At 38.4% G+C, this 26,920-nt stretch overlaps 1 protein-coding gene across 1 annotated transcript in view; it reads left to right on the forward strand.

The window, feature by feature from the left end:
* Nucleotides 1-26,920, forward strand: part of XYLB (xylulokinase) — a 222,373-nt gene that overhangs the window by 657 nt on the left and 194,796 nt on the right. Inside the window, exon 2 of the mRNA XM_027836833.1 lies at nucleotides 10,436-10,518. Coding sequence (XP_027692634.1) covers nucleotides 10,436-10,518 — 83 coding nt within the window. The remainder of the gene's footprint in view (nucleotides 1-10,435; nucleotides 10,519-26,920) is intronic.

The following is a 26,920-nucleotide window of genomic DNA, read 5'->3' on the forward strand; positions in this document are numbered from 1 at the left end:
GGGCACGGCCACATTGTCATCATAACGAGAAGGCTTTGTTGCTGTTTGGTATTCAGTCAATCAACAAATATATATTAAGTATCAACTATGTGCCAGAGGGGTGCTAGGCGCTGGACATGCAAAGGCAAAAATGAACCAGCCCCTGCCCTCAACAAGTTTGCATTGTATCTGGGGAGAAAACGTGAGCAAATATGTATATAAAATTAATATGAAGTAATGAGGGTGCACCAGCAACTAGGGATATCATTAAAGGCTTCACTTATGTGGCACTTGAGATGAGTGTCAAAGGAGGTGACTCTTTGTTATACCACAACCAGACCTTAATTTTCCAAAAAGACATTTCCTAGGATGCCCCTCCCAATATTAACATTTCTATAGATTACTATTTGGTGAAAACCCTACCTCTTGATAAAAATATTACCATAGTTTTGTTTGGTAAATTAAAAAAAATAACCAAACTCAAACTAAGTACTTTTGTTTTACTTTGTTTTGGAATTCTATCTTTTATTTCATGATTACTATAAAAATATAAGTAGAGATGGTTTGGGCCCCCAAGAGATTTCCAACAGGAGGAGAAACTGCCCTCTAGTTTTCTCTTTCTAGCCAGCGGTTCTTAACCTTTTTCTAAGTCGTGGCCCACTTTGACTTTCTGGTGAAGTCTATGGATCCTCTTCCAAAATAATATTTTTAAATGCACAAAATAAAATAAACAAGACTACAAACGAAGCATTGTAGTGAATATCATTTGCTATAATTCACTATAAAGATGTAATTTTAAAATCCATGGACCCCTTGGATGCAGATCCCGTCTCTAAGCAGACCTTATGCTTAGAAGGTAATGAATACATTTGTCTTTGGTAGACTTGGGCCAAAACGCAGAGTATTGACTCTTTTTTCCCCCCATATCAGGCCTCAGTTTCTCCATCTATAAAATGAAGAGTTTGGACCAAATATGGCACTTGTGATGTGTAGATGTATATTCTTACGACATTCAAAAAAAATGAGAGGGTTGGACTAGCTGACCTTTGAGGTCAGCTCTAGATCCTGTGCCCAGTAATTGTATTTTGTTTTCCTCAAACTCGGTCTTTCATGCCACTGAAAGGTACTGTTGCTCTGGTTTAACAGGTTTCTACCTCAGCTTTCTTCCAATCTGCTGAGGATTAGAATGTGTGAGCCACTGATACTTTATTCTTGCCTCTGGCTAACTGTCAGAGCTCCAGGCTCCTTAGGGAATACCCCTGAGGAAAGTGCCAACTAATCTGAAAAGGCTGCATTTTCGTTTTTAGACTCCACTGCCCATTCTCAGTAATAACATCAGTTAATTTGACAAATAATGATTTTTTCCAGCTGTCAATGAATAATCAAAGTTCAAGGTAAACAGAAAATGGAAACAGGCATGGTGAGTGTAGGTAGTTTGAAAAATAGTATTAGATTTTCCCCACATACACGCCTAAGTTACTGTGTACATATTACTGCATATATCTATTATGGCATATTTTTGTATGTATAGACAATATATGTGTATTTGTGCATATGTGTATATGTGTATGTATACACACACACACACACACACACTCATCTATACACCTGTTGCTTTGGCCCAAAAGAAAATAGGCTCCTCAAAAGCAGTTGCTGTTTTTTATTTTTGTCTTTGTATTCCTAGCATCTCGAGCAGTTCTGGGACATAACTGGCACTTAATAAGCACTTGTTGGATTGAATTGGTGGTCAAGACCTGTATGTGTTGTTGCAGTTATTTGTCATTCATTGTCGAAGAGAACCATGACATCAGGAAGGGATGCCATGACTTGCAAGTAAATTGGATTTCAATGAAGGAGGGCTGTGCAAAGTCACCAGCCTCACTTTCTCCTCCGGAGCCATCTGGGGCCAGGGGCCAGATATAGATCAGGACGACTGGAGATGGCCCTATACACCATTGGAAATTCCTGGTATGGAAATTCCTTTCTCCCTTCCTTCCCAATACAGATAAGCAACTCTTCCATAACTTAATATAAATATTATTGACTAGGGCAGTGGTTCTCAAACTTTTGGGTCACAAGACCCTTTAATGCTCTTAAAACTTATTGAAGACTCCCCCAAAGAGCTTTTGTTTATTTGGGTTTTATCTTTGCATATTTTTTTTATTAGAAATGAAATATCTTAGTATTATTATGAAAATTGATTTGACCTCAGAGGTTCCTTGGAAGGGTCTCCAAGGACCCTTGGGGGTCCTTGTACCACACTTTAAGAACCTTTGGATTAGGTACCATAGTCACATGGCTAGTAAGTATCTGAGGCAAGATTTGAACTTAGGTCTTCCTAACTATAGGTGTGGCTCTCTATTCACTTTTCCAGTGAGTTTGTCCAGTGAGTATTATCGGGATAATACATAACATCATTTTAAAAAATATTTATTCCCCCCCAATTACATGTAAAAACAATTATTAACATTCTTTTAAAAAATTTTTTGAGTTCCAAATTCTTTCCTTTCCTCCCTTCCTTTCCCCTTCCTTGAGATGGTAAGTAATCTAATATGGGTTATGCATGTACAAAATGATTAACATTATCAAGAAAAAAGTATTTCAATAATAAAGTGAATTATACTTAGAGACAAGTGAATCTTTATTACTGTAATTACAGGAGAGGGTGACTGAAATTTAGGCTTACAATTTTCTCCCCACAGAATGTTTGATGTAGAGGTTTTTATATCGTATACAAAGGAACAAAATGTTTTTTACTTAAGACAATTTAGAGATGATAGAAAAAAAAACTACACATAGAGTATTAACAGAGGAAAGGAACATCAAAGAAAGTGCTGCTGTCCAATTTCTCTGAATTATTTACATTCTTGTTATCAGCAAGGTCTGCCATTATTAGGACAAAGATCTCCCTAAGATTAAATTAATGTTGTGGATTCCTGGGGTCACCTGCTGCCTCCTCAAGGTGAAGCTTATTACTCAATTAAAATTTAGAGCTTTTCCCTTTCCTTATCTGCATGAGCAGAACTAGTACTGCAAGAACACCAAAACTGCATTGTTAGAGGTATGAATGGATTTTAAATGGTATTGGTGAAGAGAATACTTACAGATCCATCGAAGTATTAAAGTAAATGGATCTGAAATTAATATATTGGCCTTTCCATTGACAAACATCTGAAATTAGAGGAGACTACCAGGTTGCAGGGAGGAGAGCACTTTGTAAATCCTGAGAGCTATTATTATTATTATTTTTAAAAGAGCTGTGATTTCAGCAATAAGGAGAATCCCAACTATGGAAATTTCTTCCACCAAGAGGGATTAGTCATTTGTCAGTTGTTTCTGACTCTTCATGACCCCATTTGGGGTTTTTTTGGCAAGGATGCTGGAATGGTTTGCCATTTCCTTCTCCAGTTCATTTGACAGATGAGGACACTGAGGCAAACAGGGTTAAGTGACTTGCCTAGAATCACACTGCTAGTAAATGTCTGAGGCCAGATTTGAACTTAGGAAGACGAGTCTTCCTGACTACAGCCTCAGCACTCTATCTACTGTGCCACCTAGCTTCCCTTATCCCCTGCCCATGACAGTAAATATTCCTAGTGAGTTGCCTGGCTTCTGACTAAGGTCCCTTTGGCAGGAGTCAGGGCAGTATAGCAGAAACAGCCCTGGCTTTGCAATCAGAGGACCTGAGTTCAAATCCTAGCTCTGCCATGTAGGACATGTATGACCTAGGGCTAGTCACTTAATTTCTGTAGGCCTCAGTTCCTCATCTGTAAAATTAGATAGCATTCTAAGGTCCCTTTGGACTCTAAATCTATGTTGGTAAATTCAGAATTTCTTGTACTATATGACACTATCAGAAGATCAACATGGCATACTGCAGATAGCTGTTTTCAAGTCCCACTTTTTTTTTTTTAGGCAATTGAGGTTAAGTGACTTGCCCAGGGTCACACAGCTAGTAAGTGTCAAGTGTTTGGTCTGAGGCCGGATTTAAACTCAGGTCCTCCTGACTTCAGGGCCAGTGCTCTATTCACTGCGCCACCTAGCTGCCCCCAAGTCCCACTTCTGACATATATTAGCTGGAAAGACCTGGGCTTAAAACTTGCTCCTGACACTTCAAAGTGTGCTTGACTCATCTCCCTTTGGCCTGCAAAGTCCATGAGGACAAGGACCATATCTTTGTCCTTTATCCTGTCTAGCACGGTGTCCTGAGCATGGAGATTTGGATTCAGCTGGTTAGGAGTTTCTGCTCATGAGAATGGGGTAGGCCTGCCTTCGGTGCATCATCCAGGAAAATGAATAGCACATACATAGGGAATATTTAGTCTACTTGAGAGTGAAGGCCAAAAAAATTATTTTCAGTTTTACTTTAGCAGCATTATTTGTGTTCAAAAAATAAACGCGCTAAATCCAAGTGTTTCTTACTAATTTCTTAAAGCACAAAGATTTCTTGAGTCATGTCATCATGATACAGCCATTAGTGTATCGTGTGAGTTGTCCTTCGTTCTCAAAGAGGACCATGACGTCAGGAAGATGACGCCATGACTTGCAAGTGAATTAGATTTGAGTGAGGGAGGGCTGTGCAAAGTCACCAGCCTCACTTTCTCCTCCAGAGCCCTCTGGGTCTATTGGACAAATATGGATCAGGACAACTAGAAATGGCCCAGGATGCAATGAGGTCCTTGGCCTTTTCAAGCTAAGGTCTTTAACAGGTCTCAGTTTGACTGAGTCAATGCCCATCCAGTGATTAAGGCTGTTTAAGAAGTGAGCCAAGGGATGGCCCCTTTAATAAACAAACAAACAAACAAAATCAAACAGGGAGGTGAAGACCCTCCAGGTTTCTGGCTTAAAAGAGAAACAGTTACTATTTACATTTACTCTGGGTCATCAAGGCCCAAACAATAACCATTAAGTGGTGCATCAGTACAGACCTATAGTTGGACAATCAAAGAGAGCCAGAGTGAATTGGGTTTAAGGCACGGTCTTTAAGAAAGAAATCTAGCCAGAAAACCCCAAGATATCTAGTTAGGTTTCAACCTTCAAAATTTACCTTCCTTTGGGCAGAGCACCCTCAGGTAAGGGCATGATAGCCCATATGGAGAGATGAGAGGATAGGAGAGGAGAGAAGAGGAGAGGAGAGGAGAAAAAAGATGAGGAGAAGAGAGGAGAGGACAGGAGAGGAGCTGAGTTGGCCAACTGGAATTGGCCAGTTGGGTCCCTGGTGGGGCAGCTCGGACTACTCACAGGTTGTGGTTTGTTAGTTCTAGAAGAGGATCATGACATCAGGAAGATGATGCCATGACTTGCGAGTGAATTAGATTTGAGTGAGGGAGGGCTGTGCAAAGTCACCAGCCTCACTTTCTCCTCCAGAGCCCTCTGGGTACAGTGGACAGATATCGATCAGGACAACTGGAGATAGTCCAGTAATAGTGTATACTTAAAGTAACAACCCTTTAAAAATTTCAGACTTTTCATAATAATAATAATAGGTAACACTTATACAGGTCTTTAAAGTTTGCAAAATGTTTTCTATATATCCATATATTATCTTATTTGAACTTCACCACAGCCCTATGAATTAGGTGCTATTATACCCCCCCTCCCCATTTTACAGATGAGAAAACTGAGGATGAGAAAGATAAATGATCTGTTCATGGTCACTCTACTAACAAAGTATCTAAGGTAGGATTTGAACTCAGGTCTTCCTGACATCAGCTCCATCCCTGGACCTAAGTGTTTGACTCTCCAGTCTTACTAACTCTGTATTAGTAGCTTCAGGTTAGGAGGAAAGGGGAATGTTCCGAGCAGCTCACAAGCAGGCCGGGACTTGAGGACAGCATGATGCTAAGCAAAGGGTCCTGTACTCAGTTATTCTTGCCCTTTGAATCTGCCTGTTTTTCATACCTTTCAGTTAATGACCTATGACTCTATACCCGGAACTGGATTTAGCTTGAACCTTTCTCAGTGCAATTTGCTGATTTGTGAAATGGCTTTTTGCTTACCCATTTATATGGCAGAAGCAGACTTTCTATGCAGCCACGCTATGATGCTTGCAAGCATTACCACTTCTGTTTTACAAATGAGGAAACTGAGGCCCAGAGAGGGGAAATGATCTCAGCTAGGATCAGAGCTTCAATGCATATTCCCACATCTTGACGCTCTCAACAACAGCATACCAACATTTAAGATACAAAGGCTTGCCTCTTTCTCCCAAGAATACTGTTTGATCTCTAGTGGTTTCTTGTCCTGGATCTCCATTTTTAAGTCTGTTTTCTCTGTCTCTCTGGCACTGTTCACCTACTCTCTAGCCCACCAATTCCACTCATATTCCTTCAGGCTAATCCCAGGAAGGGCCAGGAAGGGACTGGATTCTCTGCTAAATCAAAGGTATGAGATTTTACAGCATTAAATTTTCCTCTGTGTAAGGAGAATTTCTCAAATCTCACTTACCAAGTGTTATCAATAGCGGAGATGGGCATAAAGGCCTCCTGTGGGATGGAACATTGCCTGGGGCTATATGTCAGAACAAGAAAGTAATGATAAAACATGAAAAGACACATTTTAGAAATAGAGGTGTATGCAGCCAGTGATGGCTATGAAGCGCACATAGGCCTTGGTGGTTTGTATGTAGTGGTACATGCAAAATATACGGGACTTTTATGTAGGGGCACTAGGGAAGAAGTTGGTGTATACATGTGGAGAGATATAGAGGATTTCTGTGTAGGGACATATGCTTGTGTCAGATGTATGAGGCCATTAGTATGGATGGCTTATGAAAGATTCTGCCCTGGGCTTGAGGTTACTGACCATTTCAGCTTTCCATTTCAGCTGATCTTGGAGACCTTGCCCTTGGCCCCCAGGTTTTTTTTCCCCTTGACTAATTTCTTTTCCCCCTTCTTTCTCTTTTCCCTCATTTTTTAATTAACAAAGATTTATTTTCTCTCCCTCCAACTTTCCCTATCAAAAAAGAAAAAAAATGTATATTCAAGCAAACCAACCCCTGCATTGGCTGTGTTCTTGGCTAGTTTCTAAGCCTTCCTCATTTCTAATCCCCAATTTAAGTAATCACTTCTGGGTGGCTGAACTCACTTGGGCTCCTTATCAACTACTCTTGATTCTAGCGCACTTGTCCCTTCTCACATCTTGGTACCTGGTTCTGGTGTACCCTTGTTTTTTATTCTTCCCCTTCTCCTTCCCATTAGGTCCCCATTACCCCTAAATCTATGATACTTTGCCTCATGATCTTGTTTTGATTCCCCCAAACATGAGCTTCAGGGTCATTCTTGTTCTGGCTTAATAAGGGTTTTTTTTGGGGGGGGCTACACAATGGGGTTAAGTGATTTGCCCAGGGTCACACAGCTAGTGTTATGTATCTAAGGTCGGATTTGAACTCAGGTCCTCCTGACTCCAGGGCCTGTGCTCTATCTACTGTGCCACCTAGCTACTCCTGGCTTAATAAGTTTTTCTGCCCAGTGTTTCTCCAGAAATTCCAAAACACAAATATAGTTTCTAGAATTTATCTGTAAGGAAATAGAGTAATATGCTGAATTATTGTGGTAGATGGAAAGGGACCTTCTCAGAGTGAGCAAAATCCAATTTCAAGTCCTGTCTCTGAAGCAAATTGGCAAGGATTTCCAAATCTTCCAAAACTACAACCCTGGATACTTCCCCAAGGTCCCCCAGCTCTGATTGGTGAACTTCTGTCTTAACTGGACAGCTAGGTATCACAAAGGATAGGGCCCTGGATCTGGAGTCAGAAAGACCTAAGGTAAATCCTGCCTCAAATACTTACTAGCTATGTGACCCTAGGCAATTGGCTGCCTTAGTTTCCTCATCTGTAAAATGAGGATGATAGCACTTACCTTCCCAGGGTTGTTGGGAGGATAAAATATGTTTATAGAGGACTTTTCAAGCCTTAAAATACTATATAAATGCTAGCTATTATTCCTATGTCGTCTGGAATCAGACCTCCATGCCATTTTCCAGCCATTGCCACACCATGTGAAAGTCTCCACAACTTCTTTTCTCTCTGTCTCTGTCTGTCTCTCTGTCTCTCTGTCTCTCCCTCCCTCTCTCTCTTGTTCTCTCTGTGTCTGTCTTTGTTTCTCTCTGTCTGTCTTAGTCTCTTTTTTTCCTCTTCCCTTCCCCCGATTCCCACCCCAAGCAATTTTTCCAGTACTGTAAGTCACAGGGGCAAATCCTTGTCAAAGGCCCTAGTAACTCTCCTCTCAGGGTGTTCCCTGTGAGGGGAGATCCATCTACTCTAGACCAAGCTCATTTATTGGTTTACTAGTCCAAGCTCACACTTAGCCAGTCAGGAATCCTCTTGATGGTTGGTGGGCTTTTGTTGATGCATAGACATTCCTTGTAGCAGCAGAATGGAAATGCTGCACTGCTCAGAGCCATTGGGCACCACCTTGAAATTGTTTCTGTTTTGTCCAGAAACCCTGAGGGTCTTCACCTCCTAGATCTGTCTATATATTTTTAAAAAGACCATTCTTTGCCTCATTTCTTTTTAAGCCTCAATCACTGAGTGGGCATTACCTGAGTCAGACCTGTTAAAGACCTTAGCTTGAAAAGGCCAAGGTCTCCCACTGCATCCTGGGCCATCTCCAGTTGTCCTGATCCATATCTGGTCACTGAACCCAGATGGCTCCAGAGGAGAAAGTGAGGCTGATGACCTTGCACAGCCCTCCCTTGCTTAAATCCAATTCACTTGCATGTCATGGCATCACCTCCCTGATGTCATGGTACCCTTTGAGAACAAAGGACACACAGCAGGGGATTGGATCAGGGTGGAAGAGTAGGAAGCTGGTTTGGGAAAAGACTGAGAATCTTGCTAGACTTGGCAGTGGTGCCATCCTGAATCTCCCTCAAGCTAGGAGCCTGAGTAGGTTGAAGTTAAGCACCTTGCTCAGACAGGGTTGAGGCAGTGATGACTCTCAAACCATGCGAGTAAGCCAAAGGCATAAGAATTGATGGTCCTGGCACCACTGACATTCAGTGACAACCAGGCATACCCTTTATTGAGACCTTTAGGGCTTATTCTAACTTAGTTTTTCCCTTTTGTTTTTATTTTAAAGTCTATTCTCCCTATAACTGCCCTCAGAAAAACATTTATAAAACTGAAAAAAAAGGGAGGGCTATGTGCTTGTTTCAGAGACAGCAGGGGAGTGGGTATTGAGAAATTATTCCTCTTTCCATAGAGAGCTGGTGCATGGGTGTGAACTCTCAGGTGGAAGAAAATCTGGGGAGGCCAAGGAAGAAAGGAGGCGGGCCAAAGTCTTGGGGCACAAGGGTTAGAAGGAAGAAGAAGAAGACTGGGAGCCAGACCTAGGTTTAAGAAGCTTTAGGGAGATTTAAAACCAGTGGGACTCACACAGCTGTGAAAAATATGTGGAAATGAGCCTGCAGATTTGTGGAATAATAAAATGTGAGAAGGGGAAAGGGATCAATGAAACTCAGCCCTCTCATTTTACAGATGAGGAAGAACAGGCCCAGAAAGATGAGTGACTTGCTCAGGGTCACACAGATAGTAGCAGAACTGAGACCAGAACCTGGGTGTCTTGATCCTCGGTTTAGTGTTTAGAAAGGTGTGGGCGCCAGCCGAAAATGGAATATGTTGACTTGGCAATGTTGTATATTGATGAGATTTTGTTCTTTGAGGAGGGACTGGGTTTGGGGACCTGGAAAATTGAGATGAGTAGTTAGTCGATAAGTATTTATTAAGTGCCTACTATGTGTCAGTCATTGTGCTAAGTTCTGGGGGTACAAAGAAAGGGAAAACACAGTTCCTGATTTTAAGGAGCTTACAATCTAATGGACAACACAACATGAAAACATGTATGAACAAGGTATAGATAGGATTACTATAAGATATGGGCATTAAGAGGGAACAGGAAAGGCTTCTCAGTAGAAGGTGACATTTTAGCAGAGCTAAAAAGTTGTTCCATTGTTTCTGACTTTTTTTTGGGGGGGTTTCTCGGCAAAGATGCTAGAGTGGTTTGCCATTTCTTTCTCCAGCTCGTTTTACAGGTGAGGAAACTGAGGCAAACATCATTAAGTGACTTACCCAAGGTCACACAGCTAATAAGTACCTGAGGCCAGATTTGAACTGAGGAAGATAAGTCTTCCTGACTCGAGGCCCAGTGCTCTCTACTCATCGTGCCACCTAGTTTTCAGAGGTAAAAATACTCATTCTTGTTTGGATAGTTCAACGATGGCTCCATGGATCCATAGGGACATTGTGAAGATTAAGCAAGATGATGACTGTGAAGCACTTTGCAACTGTAAATTGCTATACTAATGTAGACTGGTACTCCAGAGAGAGAACTGGGCAACAAGCTTCTTGTGTGTGGGTGGCCGGTTTGTCTTTAAGAGACAAGAGCTCTCCTAGACAACTATTTTAATACTTACTCGATCTGATTCAATCTTTTTTTTTTTTCAAATTTTATTTCAGGTGAAGGTAATTGCTGTTGATGAAAAACTGAATGTCACCTATGAGGAGAGCATTAACTTTGATAAAGAGCTTCCAGAATTTGGGTATGTTTAAAACAGTGTATAATTTAAACCTCAAAGCCCTCCATTCCCTAGAACATGTTGCATGCAATGTACCAGCCCTAACTAATTTATGCTTAACCTGGAGGTCTGAAGGAATATCAGTTTTAAGGACTTTGGTTATTTAGAGATAAAAAGAGAGAAGAATGAGTTGCAGGAAAGGTCCCTTCCAATTCTAAATCCTATTAACATCCTTTGACCTCAGTTTCCCCTGGTACAGGACAAAGGCTGGATTTGGAGTCAGAGAACCTGGTTTCAAATCCCATCTCAGCCACTTACTACCTGTGTGGAATTGAGTGATAACCTGAACCTCTCTGAGTCTCAGTTTCCTCATCTGTAAAATGAGGTGGCTGAACTAGATAGTTTCTGAGGTTCTTTCCAGTTTTAGATCTATCATATCATTTTACATATCATATATCTAGTCTAGCTGGTGAGTATCCCTGAGGAGATATATAAGAAGGACAATAGAGAAGGAGAAAGGCCAGGGTGATATTTTCAGTAACCAAATTAAAAACCCTCCCTTGATTGTGGACACACTTAACACCTCAGAAAAGGATAAACAGGTCAGAAAAAAACCTGGGTGAAAACAGAGAGTCCTTTCTTTGGGGGAAGCTCTCTATGTTCCTCACAAAGGGTCTCTGTAGATGAAGACTAGCTCTATAGACTGACATAAGAGGCAGTTTCTTTATTTTACCTCTATTCCTATTGACCTACCTGCCAAAGGCCAGATTCCCCAAGCAGACTAGGTCTGTTGCCATATATGACTATATATAGTCTCTCTTATATTCCTGTTTCCTTCCTGCTGAGAATGTCTATTGAGGATCCAAGCATTAAAATCAGGTACAGGTAGCACACAGTTTACTAATAGTTTGTAAACTGGGCCCAGAATTGAATGAGAGTAGGAAAGTGCTCTAGATTGCATTGGGCTTTTATTATATTTCCATATTTCCCCTTTTCAAATCATTGCCTTTTATTTTATTTGGAATATTTTATCGATTTTGATGCAACAATACTTTTTTTTTTAATGTATTTTTTTTTATTCTTTTCCAACAACTACCCCACTTCCATCTCTGAAAACAAAACAATCCAGTTAAGCAGAAGTTGGGGCAGTGTCTTTTTTTGAGAATGTCTCTCTGAAACAGAAGTCCATCTTTTTAACATCAGCATTCTTCCAGGCCTATTAAATGACTACAGGTTATGGACTGCCACAGTCTCTAAAATAATTAAAGTTGAGGGTCACCCAGAAGGCAATGTGCATGCTGGTATGAATAGGCAGCAGAGTATTACCAGTGCAGGAGAAGGACTGTGAAGAATGTCATCAGAAAGTTGTGCTGTAGGAAAAGGAGGGAAGCTGGTTGTAAAACAAGCTGATGACCCACAGGCTCTGTCAGATGGCTGTGCGACCCTGCACTTGTCATTTAACACTGTCTGCCTCAGGGGAGCACCAACTTCTCAGGGTGTTGTGAGGATCAAGTGAGATATTTGTAAGCTCATTACAAACCTTATAGCACTATATAAATGCTAGGCACTAGTAGTATTATTAGCAATATGGCAAATATTTATAGATATAATTCACATACATATAATACACAATATATAATACACATAATACACAAAAGCTATTTGGAGGTGGGGGTCATCAATCATTTTTAAGAGTGTAAAGGGATCCCAAGACCAGTTAGTCAGTCAATAAATATTTATTAAGCACCAAGTATTGTTTTAGGAATGAAAGTACAAAAGACAGTCCCTGTCCTTAAGTAGCTTACAATCCAGTGGGGAAAGACAACACATGAAAGAAAGTGCAAAAGCAGAGGGAGGAATAGTGGAGATGTCGAAGTTCAAAATGAGTGCAACAGGGTGGGAAATGAGATGTCTGTTTTGTTCCCTCTCTCCTTTTAAATGGAGAGATTTATGACTCCTCCCTTTAGTCAGAGGGATGGAAGGTTCTGTTTGGGATGTTCAGGGAGGACTAGCAACCCTGGTATGAGGGCTTGCCAAGAGCTGCTTACCCACCTTTGGTGTCTACCTGGTTCACCCGACTCTCACTTGTAGCTCCAAGAAGCTGTAGCATGTGCATTGGTCACACCTGGGAGAACTGTCTCCAAAGATGGGCTGAGCCAGGGTGAGGGCGATCAACAGGCCTCAAACCCTTCTATGAATTAGGGGGATGTCTACTGCAACCATGTTTACTTTCCCTGGCAGAACTTCCCCCAGTGAAATGGGCAAATAAGAGCAATTTGTTCCAAAGGCCATGTAGGCAGCTTAGAGATTGAAGACACCAAGGTCATCCACTGTAAGTGGGCCATTGACTTTTGTACTGCCGCCGGACTTTGATGACTCTGGAAGAGAGAATGAGGCTGACGACCTTGTGCAACTCTGCCTCACTTAAATTCAATTCACACAAGAGTAAAGACATCTCTCTGTAAGTAAGTGTCAGAGATAGGATTTTAACTCAGGCCTAACAAGACAGTACCTAATTGCCACTAATGAATTTAAGTCACTTGGTCCAGATGAACTAAGTCCTAGAGTACAAAGATCTGGCAGCTATGAATAGTAAACCAACAGGAGAAGGACCGCAAGAATGGAGAAGAGCACATATTGTGCCTATTTTCTAAAAGGGAAAAGAACAGAATCTCTCTGTAGGCCAGTGAGCTTGGTTTTGATTCCTAGGAAAATTCTGAAAAAAAATCATCAAAGAGATAATTGGCAAAGAATCTAGAATTCATTCATTCAATAGATTCATTTGATAAGCATTTATTAAAGACCTACTATGTGCCAGGCACTGTGCTAAATGTTGGGGATACAAAAAGAGGCAAAAGATGGTCCCTGACCTCAAGGATCTTACAAACTAATGGTGGAATCAATGTGAAAACAAATACACAAAAAAGCGAGCTATATACAGGATTAATAGGAAATAGATAACAGAGGGAAGGCATGGCAGTTAAATGATTACTGGGGGAAGGCTTCCTGTAGAAGGTGGGATTTTATTTGGGACTTAAAGGAAGCCAAGGAGGTTAGTAATTAAAGCAGAAGAGGGAGAGCATTCCAGGCATGGAGCACAGCCAGAGAAAATGCCCAGAATAGAGAGATGGAGTGTCTTGTTTGTGGAACAGCCAGGAATATCAGTGCCATTGAACTGAAGAGGAAATGTCAAGGAGTAAGGTGTAAGAAGACTGGAAAGGTAGGAGGGGGCTGAATTATAAAGGGCTTTGAATACCAAACAGAGATTTTGTATTTGCTCCTTAAAGCAATAGGGAACCACTGGAGTTTATTGAGTAGGGGGTATGATATGCTCAGATCTGCATTTTTGGATAAGCCCTTTATTGGTTGAATCTCTATTTGGAGTGGGGAGAGACTTGAGGCAGGGAGAACCAGCAGTTATTGCAGTAATACAGATATGGGGTGATGACGACCTGTTTTAGAGTGGTGGCAGGGTCAGAGGAGAGAAGGAGGCACATTTGAGAGATGTTGCAAAGATAAAATACACAGGCCTTGGCAACAGCTTGAATATGGGGGGTGAGAGGAGAGATAGGGAGGAGTGAAGGATGAGCCTGAGGGATTGGGAGGATGGTGTTGTCCTCTCCAGTAACAGGAAAGGTAGAAGCATGGGAGGAAGACTGTAGGGGGAAAGACAGAGTTCTGTTTTGGACATGCTGAGTTTAGGGTGTTTACTGGGCATCCAGTTCAAGATGTCCAAAATCTAAGGAAGAAAATAACTTCTTGAAAACTAGAATTGGGCAAGAGGAAATGAGTGATGTTTTAAGATACCAAGAAATAATAGAACACTATAAATAATTGAAGTAATATTTATTATGCATGGGTAGATAAAGCTAATATAATTTTTTAAAATGACAATTTTACCTAACTAATCTATTTATGTAATGCCATCCCAATTAAATTACTAAAAAAATTATCTTACTGAGTCAGAAAAAATAACAGAGTTCATTTGGAAGAGCAGAGGGTCAGGAACTTTAAGGAAACCAGGGGGAAAAGATATGAAGGAACTAGATGCAGTAGTATCAGACCTTAAACCATGTTATAAGGTGAGAGTAGTGTTGAAGTGTAAAATGGATAATTTTGATTATTTTCAATTAAAAATTTCCTGTATAAATAAAACCTATATAGCCTAGAATGGAGGGAATGCAGAAAACTGGGAAAAACACTCACATACAACTTCCCAGATATGATGTGATTGGGTTGGAATACTGTTGTAATGTAGGAAATGATGAGCTGGTAGATTTAGAAAAATATGGAAAGACTTGAACTTGTGAAGGAAGATGCTATCCACCTTCAGAGAAAAAGATGACAGGTGGAAATAAGCCTACTATGGTCTTACAGATATGCATTTGAGTGTATATGTGTATGTATTGTATGTTTATATATATGTATGTGTATATATATATGCATCTATTTTTATATCTATATAGCTATGCTTAATTGTAGCCTTGGGGGAGGGGAAGAAGGGGAAAAATAAAGTAAAAAGCGTGCAGCAGAGGACAAAAAAAATACAAGGAAGCAAAGAAAAAATGGATAGTTTTGAAAATAATGTCTAGTATTTATTACATAGATTTTCTTGGAATAGAAATTTATTGCTTTATGTTGAATCCTCTCTTATGTTCTGCTGTGTACATGGCAATTTTTCTTCTCTTCTTTTGTATTTAAGTTTAAAATAAATTTCAAAACTAAACTAAAATAAAACATTGATTTCCTGAAGAAAAAAAAACCCAAATCAAAAGAAAGAAAAATAGAAGAAAATCTGAAACATCTCATTAGAAAAACAACTGATCTGGAGAACAGATTGAGGAGAGACAAAATAAGAATTGTTGGGCTACCTGAAAGTTATGATCAAAGAAAGAATCTTGACACAAAATTACAAGAAATTATTAAGGAAAATTGCCCTGCAAGTCTAGAACAAGAGGGTGAAGTAGAAATAGGAAAAATCTACTATTCACTACCTTAAAGAGATCCCAGGAGGAAAACTTAGAGGAATGTCATAGCCAAGTTCCAGAACTCCCAGGTTAAGGAGAAAATATTGCAAACACCAAGAAAAAAAAACAATTTAAATACTGTGGAGATAGAATCAGGATTGCACAAGATCTAGCAGTTTCCACACTAAAAGATTGTAGGTCTTTGAACATTATGTTTTGAAGAGCAAGAGAGCTGAGGGTATGACAAAGAATAATTTACCCAGCAAAGCTGAATATAATCTTGAATGAAAAAAAAAAGACATTTAATGAACTGAAAGACTTTCAGATGTTTGTGACAAAAAGGCCAGAACTCAGTGGAAAATTCAATATAAAAGGTCCACAAGAAATAAAAGGAAAACATTAAAGTATAATTACAATTACACACAGATTAAAAATGGAAGGTTGGAGTAGAATTTATTATGCTTTAACTGATGCAAAAAAAAAAGGCAGAGGTAGCAATTATGATCTCAGACAAAGTTAAAACTAAAATAGATTCCATTAAGGGATAAACAGGGTAGCTACATTTTTGATAAAAGGTACCATATACAATGAAGCAACTGAACCTATATGCACTAAATACTATAGCATCTAAATTTTTAAAAGAATTAAACGAATTATAGGTGGAGATAGAAACAGTATTATAATAGTGGGAGACTTTAATCTTCCCCTCTCAGAACTGGATAAATCTAACCAAAAAATAAATAAGAAAGAAGTCAAGGAAGTGAATAAAATTTTAGATAAGCTAGGTATGATAGATATTTGGAGAGAACTGAATAGAAATAGAAAGGAATACACCTTTTTTTTCTCAGCAGTTTGTGGCAACTTTAGAAAGATTGACCATATATTAGGATTTAAAATTTTTACAGTTAAAAGCAGAAATATTAAAAGTATCCATTTCAGATCACAATGCAAGAAATTTATATTTAATAAAGGACCACAGAAAAAAGATGAAAAACTAATTAGAGATCCTAATATTAAAGAATGAGTGGTTAAAGAACAAATCAGAGACAATCAATAATTTCAATAAAGAGAATGACAGTAATGAGATAACATATTATAACCTATGGGATGCAGCAAAAGCAATAATCAGAGGAAAATTTATATCTCTAAATGCTTATGTCAATAAAATAGAAAAAGAGCAGACCAATAAATTGGGTATGCAATTAAAAAAACTAGAAAAAGGGGCAGCTAGGTGGTACAGTGGATAGAGTACTGACCCTGAAGTCAGGAGGACCTGAGTTCAAATCTGGCCTCAGACACATAACACTCACTAGCTGTGTGACTCTGGACAAGTGACTTAACCCCAATTGTCTCATTAAAACAAAACAAAACAAAAAAACTAGAAAAAGAACAAACTAAAAATCCCTAATTAAACATTAAATTGGAAATCCTAAAAAATTAAAGGTGAATGTAATAAAATTGAATGTAAAAAACTATTGAATTAATAAATAAAACTTGGTATTGGTTTTATGAAAAAAGCCAATAAAATAGATAAATCATTGGTAAATTTGATTTAAAAAAAGAGAGAAGAAAACTAAATCACTAGTATTAAAGATGAAAAGGGTGAATATCCCACTAATGAAGATGAAATTAAAACAATTATAAGGAGTTATTTTGCTCAATTATGCACCAATAAATTTAACAACTTAAGTGAAATGGAAGAATATTTACAAAAATATAAACTGTCTAGATTAGCAGAAGAGGAAATAGAATATCTAAATAGACCTATTTTTAGAAAAAAAAAAAGAAATTGAACAGACCATAAATGAGCTTCCTAAGAAAAAAGCACTATGACCAGATGGATTTACATGTGAATTCTATCAAACATTTAAAGATCAACTAATTCCAATATTAAATAAATTATTTGGAATAATAGGTAAAGAAGAGATCCTACCAAACTCCTTTTATGAAACAAATATGATATTGATACCTAAACCTGAAAGAGTAAAAACAGAGAAAGAAAATTATAGACCAATTTCATTAATGAATATGAATGCAAAAATCCTAAATAAAATACTAGTTAAAAGATTGCCACAATAGATTACAAAGATTATACATTGTAACCAAGTGGGATTTATACCAGAAAGGCAGGGATGGTTTAACATAAGAAAAACTATTAACATAATTGATTACATCAATAATAAAAGTTTAAAAAAATCATATGATTATATAAATGGATACAGAAAAAGCTTTTGATAAAAGTACAACACTCATTTCTATTAAAAAAACACTTGAAAGTATAGGTATAAATGGATTTTTTCCTTAAATTGATAAAAAGTATTTACCTAAAACCATCAGCAAGAATTATTTATAGTGGGGATAAGCTAGAAACCTTCCCAGTAACATTAGGTGTGAAACAAAAATACCCACTGTTACCAATATTATTTAACACTATATTGGAAATCTTAGCAATAGCAGTAAGAGAAGAAAAAGAAATAGAAGGAATCAGAATAGGAAATAAGGTAATAAAATGTCTTTTTTGCAGATGATATAATAACATACTTGGAAAATCCCAAAACTCAACTGAAAAGTTAGTTGAAACAATCAATAACTTTAGCAAAGGAGCAGAATATAAAGTAAATCCATATAAAGCATCAGCACTCCTATATATCACAACCCTGCAAGAAGAGATAGTAAGAGGTATGGGGTATCCATTTAAAATAACTTTAGACAGTATAAAGTACCTACCAAAACAAACCTAGGAACTATATGAACCAAATTACAAAAAACTTTTTATACAAATAAAATCAGATTTAAATAAGTGGAGAAATATTAATTGTTCATGGTTAGGCAGGGCCAATATAAAAAAATGACAGTTTTACCTAAACTAATTTATATATTCAATGCCATCCCAATTAAATTACCAGAAAATTGTTTTATTGAATTAGAAAAAATAATAACAAAATTCACTTGGAAGAACAAAAAATCACTAATATCAAAGGAACTAATGAAAAAAATGTAAAGGAAAGAAATTTAATGGTACCAGATATGAAACTATATTAAAGGCAATAATTATCAAAACTATCTGGTACTGGCTAAGAAACAGAAGGGTAGATCAATGGAACAGAGTACACACACAATTTGCAGCAGCAAATAAATATAGTATGTATTTTTTTTCAGCCAAGGACAAGGTTTATTAGAACATCATATTGGGCAGACTCTTAAGGAGTCTGAATGTTAAGTGACCTATTGGCTAGATTATAAGAATCTAAGCCTATAGTATGTATTTGACAAGTGTAAAGACTTAAGATTTTAGGATAAGAATTCATTATTTGATAAAAGTTGTTGGGAAAACTGCAAAGCAATCTGTTGGAAACTGGGTATAGACTAATATCTTACACCATTTACCAAGATAAGATCAAAATGGATATATGACCTAGATATAAATTTGAAGAACATGGAACGTATTACCTATCAGATTCGTGGATAGGTGAACAATTTATAAATAAACAAGAGATAGAGAGCACTGTGAGGTGTAAAATTAATAATTTTGATTACATTAAATTAAAAAAAATTGTAGAAATAAAACCAACATAGCCAAGATCAGAAGGAAAGCAGAAAACTGGAGGAAAAAATTTATAGACAATTTCTCAGATAAATGTCTCATATCTCAAATATATAAAGAACTTTATTAAATCTATAAGAATACCAGTCATTCCCCAGTTGATAAATGGTCAAAGGATATGAATAGGCAGTTTTCTAATGAAGAAATCAAAATAATTTATACTCATATGAAAAAATGCTCTAAATCATTATTGATTAGAGAAATGGAAATTAAAACAACCTTGACATCATTTTATAGTTATCAGATTGGCTAAAATGATTGAAGGGGAAAGTGACAAATGTTGAAAGGGATGTGGAAAAATTAGGACACTAGTTCACTGTTGATGGAACTGTGAACTGATCCAACCATTTTTGAGAGCAATTTGGAATTTTGCCCAAAGAATTATTGAACTGCCTATACCCTTTGACCCAGCAACATCACTGCTAGGTGTTTCCCAAGATGATTGGGTAAAAAGGAAAAGAACTCACATGTTCTAAAATATTTATAGCAGTTCTCTTTGTGGTGGCAAAGAACTGGAAATTGTGGGGATGCCTGTAAATTGGGGGATGGCTAAACAAGTTGTGGTATATAATTGTTATGGAATATTACTGTACTATAAGAAATGATGAGCTCAATGATGTTAGAAAAACATGGGTAGACTTGCATGAAATAATGAAGAGCAAGATGAGCAGAATCAAGAGAACATTGTATACAGTAACTTCAATATTGTTTTAAGAACAACTTTGAGTGAATAAGTCATTTTGACTATTACAGATACCCAAGTTAACTACAAAGGATCTATGAAGGAAGATGTTCTCTGCATCCAGAGGAAGAACTGATAAATAGAAGTAGGGATAGAATGCTTTTACACACACACACACACACACACACACACACACGTGCCAAAGTGTGTGCATGTGTGAGTATGTGCATGTGTGTGTGTGTGTGTGTGTGTGTGTGTGTGTTTGCTCACACGCTAGCCATCTCTAGGGTCGGGGGAAGGGAAGAAAAAAGGGAAAAAAGAAGAAGAAAGAAAGTTACATGATAACTTTATTACATATTTAAAAAGAATAGCAAGTAATACACAATAGATTTGTAGTTTCATGTACAATCATCTTTTTTTCTATCCTACTATGTTATAGAAGTGCTTATTTTACTTCTTAAGTTCAGAATAAAATGAGTAAAATAAAAAAACAAAACAAGACCAAGGTGAAGGAGGAGAAACTGGCAGAAAGCACCTGAGTCTTAGTAGATGAGGAAGAGGGGAAAAGAGCGAGTTGGTGGAAAATGGCCTCAATTTTTTTCTGTAAAACTTGAGGCAAGCTTCTCAGCTGGAGGGGGAGGGAGAACTGTGGGAGGTTTGAGGAGGGATTAAAATTGTTGTAAAGAATGGGATAGTGAGTTGATAAAGAAGGTATAGCAGTATTGCCTTGCAGCTGTGAGAGCTCAGCTCTGTAACATAAATTTGTAGTGGACACCATCAGAACGGTTGTGATTTTCTTCACCTTCTTTCAGTTGCAAATGTGTAGGAATGAAGACAATGAATGGTGGGAATGGTTCAAGGCTGAAGCTGGACTAGGTGCAATCAGTAATGTGAAAAGGGGGCTAGGGATTCAAGTACAAGATGAGGAAGCATGATTAGACAGTGATTTGTTTGAAAAAGATTCAGTGACCAACTGGGACCTATGATGATGTCTGCAACCCATTTCTTGACTGAGGGGTGATGGATAAAGAATGCCGAATGAGACATGTATTTTGGGATGTGGCCAACGTGGGGATTTGTTTTGCTTTGCTAGGCACATTTGTTACTAAGGTTTTATTTTTCTCTTTTTTTTTTCCTATGGGGAAGAAAAGGTAAAGGGGGCACAAATAAATGTGTGTTAATTGAAAGACCTCCCCACTAACTAAGATGTAGATGAATTTTACTGTGTTTGAATCAAGGGAATATCCATACTGAGGGAATCATTTTTGAGTGCTGAAATATTTTTATCCTCATTTTACTAATAAGGCTCTGAAACTTAGGTTATGTGAATTGTCTATTCAGGGCTAAAAGACCACCAAAGAGATACAAATTCAGCTTGTAAAGGTGGAAGAGTGGTGGATGGAGAAGCACTGACTTTTATATGAAAGGACCTAGCATCAAGGTCTGCCTCTTCTACCTGTTAGCTTAGGCTAGTCCCTTTACCTCTCCAGGTCTCAGTTTCCTCATCTGTAAAATGACAACAATGCATGGGTTGTCTTGCGGAAAACACCATGTAATTGTTGAACTGTTATAAAAATGTAAGTGATTTTTATTAGTCAGAAACAGATATTCTCATAGTGTGTCCATCTAGAAATACGCAATATTTGTGTATGTTTTCTGATCTTACAGAAAGACTAAGTATAATTTACTGTGACTAATGAAATAAAGTGGTTTTGATTAGTCAGTAAGCATTTATGAAGTGTCTTCTAAGTGCTAGGCTCTATACAAAGCACTGGGGCTGCCAAGATAAAAATGAAAGACCTCTTGAGGTATACCCTTAAGGAGCTTACATTTTCCCAGGGAAGACAACATGCATGTGTGTAAGGTACTCATAAAGTACTTTTTTTTGGAGGGGGAAAGCTAGTCATTAGTGATTGTTAGGAATCAGGAAAGGCCTCTTATAGGAGATGATGACTGAGCCGAGTTATGAAGGTCCCCAAGAGACTGTGGTGAGGATGGAGTGAGTTCATTGCAGGCTTTGTACCTAAAATTACCTGCCTTTGAGCAGAGGCTCCTTGACATGGGAGCTTGTATGATTTAGAGGAAAAAAAAAGCTTAGCCAATTATTTGAAGATGCTGCTTCATGTTAGTACTAGGATTTATGTTTTTAGTTTCTCCAATGAGTTTCTTCAGGTGAGTTCATATAACCTATGTTGAAAACAGCTATTTGTGATCCCTTTCTGTTAGTGTGAACATGTTAAGGGTTGGTCAGCCATGATGTGATGTGTAGCCACTGGGGATCAGATACAGCATCTGACCCAGAAATAATAGACCCAGCTCCTAGTCTCAATAAGTCTTTGCTTTCCACGATACCCATTTGCTAGCTTTCTTCTTGCATTTAGTGTGTGTCTTTGTTGAGGAGTTTGAGGAGGAAGTGAGAGGACAACTTTTTCTCTGGTCCTTTTTTATTGTCCAATATGGGAGGAGAGAGTGAGGCTGGTGACTTTAATCGAATTCATGTGTAAGTTGTGACATCACCTTCCTGATGTCATGGTCCTCTTCAAGTATGAAGGATAAACTAGGAACGAACAATTCAATATAATTAGTTCTGTGATTTTATCAGAGCCTTAAAATCTAAGCAGGAAGCAGGAAAGCAGAGCAGAGGAATCTCTGGTTCAGTAGGGGGTGCTCTCAGCTCAGCCTTGGACTTGAACAAACCTTTACAGAATGGAAACCAGATTCTGTCCCTGGAAATGGGCTTCTCTGTAGGGAGAAGTAATGGTTAGAAGTTTAGGTGTTGCTTAAAGCTACCAAGGACCACAAGGGCCATTTAAACCATTCCATATCTCCAGAATGCCCAACAGACATCATGAAGACTTTGTCATAGCCAAGGCTGATCAAGTGACAAATGCCATCTGCTTTGCCTCTCCTAGTTCATGCCTCATAATTGGCTTAATGGAAATATCTTGGCGGGAGTGGTGGTGGTGGTGGTAGTGGCACAAAACCGAACAGACTTATTGCAGGCAGATGTGTGTGAATTTGGGAGGTGGTGAAAGGAAGTGGGATTTACCTGGGTCAAGGACTGGGTTGAGTCAACACAGATGTTGGGAGCTGAATGTAATTACATGGATTTTTCAAAGCTATTTACAAGGCTGTTTCGTTATCCCCAAGAGAGTGTATCTGGCAATTCTTCTCAGCGATGGTGCCTGGTTTCCTGAGAGCTCTTACTGCCACTAGGTCCTTGGATAATCCACCAAAAGTAATGAATGTAGGTGACATATGGTTACATTCCAGAACTCAGCCTTGGTTATCAGCTAGCCACAACTTAGGGAAAATCACTTAGATTCTCCAAGCCTCATTTTCCTCTTTAGTAAATGATGGGGTTGGTCTCCATGGTGGTCTCCATGGATTCCTCCAGACCTAACATTCCCTGATTCTTTGATCCATTTACAATGAGAGGTCACGTGGTGCAATGGAGAGAGAATTGGGCTTGAAGTCAAAAGATATGGGTTGATTCTTGCTTTCGCCACTGACTAACTGTGTGAAATTGAACAAGTCATTTAGCTTATCAGAGACTCAGTTTTGTCATCTGTAAAAAGGCACTAGTAATACTTGTATTGCCTCCCTCATAAAGTTTTTGTGAGGGTTAGCTTTATCAAATGATATCTATTTATCTATCATCTATCTACCTACCTGTCATCTGTCTATTATCTTTGTTTCTCTCTCTCTCTCTCTCTCTCTCTCTCTCCCCCATTCCTATCTCATATCTGTATTTCATATTCATATAGTGCCTGAGTTCACAGAGCACTTTTCTTACAACAAACCTGGAATGTTTGTTGGCATTGTAAGTATTTTTTTTAGAGGGGTTTAAATCTGTGCTTTTATCTATTCCCTGGTATAAGAACTATCTCCACCAATGCATATCATCAACTTCTGGGGCACTGAAAGTTTTGGTTGCTTGCTTGTAGCCAGCCACATAGTCAGTGTGACTTGAACCAAGGTCTTCCTGACCCTCTATCCATTAAGCCAAGAGGTGTCCCCTTGTAAGTATTATTAACCCCATTTTAAGATGAGCAAACTGAGGCCAACCTGTTTTAATTGCCCAATGTCACACAATTCATATTAGTTTGGGATTCAGATCAGCATCTCTTCTGACTCCAGATCTATCACTCTTTCCATTATATGAGGCTGCCTCTAATGCTTATCAAGTGCTTTGTAAACATGAAACACTATATACATGGGACCCATCCTTTGTTTGGCATTCAGGGTTTTTCACACTCTGGCCTCTTTCTACCTTTCCAGTCTTTCTACACTTTACTCCCCACCATGAAATTTGTGATTCAGCAATATTGGCGTGCTTTTACTGTTCCTGCCTAAGCCCAATCAGCTTTGCACTCACTATCTCCCGTGCCCAGAATTCTCTCCCTCCTCACCTCTGCTTCTTGGCATCCCTGGATTCCTTCAAGATTCAGCTCAAACACCTCTTCCCACAGGAGCCCTTTTCCAGTTCCATTAAACCCTTGAGGTTTTTCCAGGAAGTTTACCAGGTTCTGTGTCTTGAATTCACTTACTTATCTACACCTTATTTCTTCTCTTCAAATGTGAGCTCCTTGAAGGCAAGGCTGGATTTCATTTTTCTTTGAATCCCCAGTGCTTAGCACAGTGCCTTTCACTGAGTAAATGCATAATGAAAGGTTGTTGATTGATTGTCATTAGAATGGAAGTTTCTTGAGAGCAGAGACTCAACTTTCTCCTTGCTGGGGAGCCTCTTCATGACAAGATAGTGCTATCTTGTCTTTTCTGAATTCTTTTAGAGCATCCATCCATCTTTCCTCTACTGAAGAGAAGCTACCACTGCTGAGTACAGGAGTTCTTAATCTTTTTGATGTCATGACCCACTCTGGCTATCTAGAGAAGCCTTTGGATCCCTTTTCAGACTGTTTTGAAATGCACAAGACAAAATACATGTGATTACAAAAGAAACCAATTATATCAAAAAAGTCATCAAAATATTTACAAAACAAATTCTTGGACCCCAAGTTAAGAACCTCTGCTCTGGTCTAGTGAGAAGTCTTTTTCCTCCAGAGACATCATTTTAACTCATTTACCTTTTCCTCACTAGTCCCAATTTTGTTCCCTTAATCAGCTGAATCATTCAATTTGGCTTGAGTCTTTTGGACTCCTCTTTTATTCTCCTGCTTTTTAAATTGCCATGTGCAGAACTGGACACAAAGCTCTAATAAAGCCCTGGCCACTCACTACTTCGTGGGCCATCTATTTTATCTTCATGTTACCAGATCCCAGGATTATGTTCACTTTAAAAAATATTGACATCAAGCAAAGTGGCAAGTGACCTATGATTTGAAAATCATGGTATTAAAAAGCTTAGCTTAATTGTTTTTAGGGGAATGCACTTTATGGAGGGATTTGTTTGTGAATTTTTTTGGAAATATCTGCTGTGTCAAAACAAAATGTGTCCATAAAAAGTATATAAGTAAAAAGAAGTAATGTGAAATAATGGATAAAGGTCTGGCACTAGATCCAGGAAGCTTTGGGTTCAAGTTCTGTTTTTGGTATGACCATGGGCAAGTCTCTCAACTTCTAAGTGTCCCAGGCTCCCTAGATTGATGGCAGCAGCTAGGAATTCCCAATATTGATGTAATCACAGGGTTGAACTGAAAAGTACAGAAATAAATTTGGAGGCGGGTGGCACAGCAAATCTGTGATTTCATTGTATGGGGAATTACCCTTGTGGAAACTCCCTTGACCAGTGCATATGAATACCTGCTCTGCAATTAATCATCTTGGAGGGTTGTCTGAGACCACACTGAGAAGTTAAGTGATTAACTCAGGGCAACTTGGCCAGTATGCATTACAGGAAGTACTTGAACCAATGTCTTCCTGACTCCAAGACTAGATTTCTACCTGCCATGACATAAAATATAGTAACATTTCTACCTTAGCTTGAGCTGCCTTAGCTACTTTTAGCCCCTGTAATTTTTCACTGTTCTTCCCCTATCACACATGTCTAGATAAGCGTTTCTTTTCTTATATTTCTGTGTTTTTTTCAAGTGCTCTTGACATTCCTATTGAACTTTCTGCTGTTACTATTTTTTCAACTCATTCAAGGATTGTTGAACATTCTCTAAGATGGTACTGACACAACCCCACTTAAAGTCTTATGCAGACAGAGTGAGAACCTGGGGATTGTTGCATTTAGATCAGTGTTTCATTCTCCCCAGGATTCTGTCTCTGACAGAGGAAGCAAGGGCTCTATGGAAGGCCACCATTGTCTTCCTTGACATCAAACCCAAAAGATTAAGGACATCTCTTGGATCCCTTAATAGCATCTTATGAATCTTTCATCCATATGTCTATTTACTTTTTTAATAGCCTCAATGTGTTTTTTTCTCAATGTGTTTTTAATATGAGTTTTCTTTTTTATTATAAACTTAGCCTCAACTAAATAAGCATTTCAATATGCAAAGAATTGACAAGAGGATTCTTTATGTTGTTCTTATTTGTATGTAAACCTTCCTCTGTTTGTATTTTTAGCTTTGTAGCTCCTCATGGGGGCAATAGGTTCCATAAATTAATTACCTTGTCTTCTACATAAACTATTATTTCATTTTAATTGTCTGAAAGCAGCAAGGTGCAATGGAAAAAGTGTTGGATTTGGAGTAAAAGAACCAGGGTTCAAATCTTGGATTTGCTATTTATTTCCTGAGTGACATTGGGAACCTCACTGGGCCTATTTTCAATTGGTAAAATGAAGGGGTTGAATGAATGAATAAAAACATTTCTTAAACACTTATGTGCAAAACACTGTGGGATGTAAATTTTAAAAAGTGCAGATAATGCCAATAACTTGCCTTCCACATGTGGAGGCTAGATTGGAAACAGGGCCTGTGGTCTTGGGAATCCTGAGGTCCTTGAGTTTATCTACCTGTTGGTGGCAGTTGGACATCAATTTGTGTTGTTGTTCCCTCTCCAAAGGGGTTGCTATAGATTCAGGAGAGATCATTTTAAAAAAAATGAATTTATTTTGAATTATCAACAATCACTTCCATAAGCTTTTGAGTTTTAAATTTTTCTCCCCTTCTCTCCCCATCTCCCTCCCCTAGATGGCGCATAATCTGATACAGGCTATACATATGCATTCCTATTAAACATATTTTCACATTAGTGATGTTG

This window comes from Vombatus ursinus, unplaced genomic scaffold (genome assembly GCF_900497805.2).
Source record: "Vombatus ursinus unplaced genomic scaffold, bare-nosed wombat genome assembly UNPS02014820.1, whole genome shotgun sequence".
NCBI lineage: Eukaryota > Metazoa > Chordata > Mammalia > Diprotodontia > Vombatidae > Vombatus > Vombatus ursinus.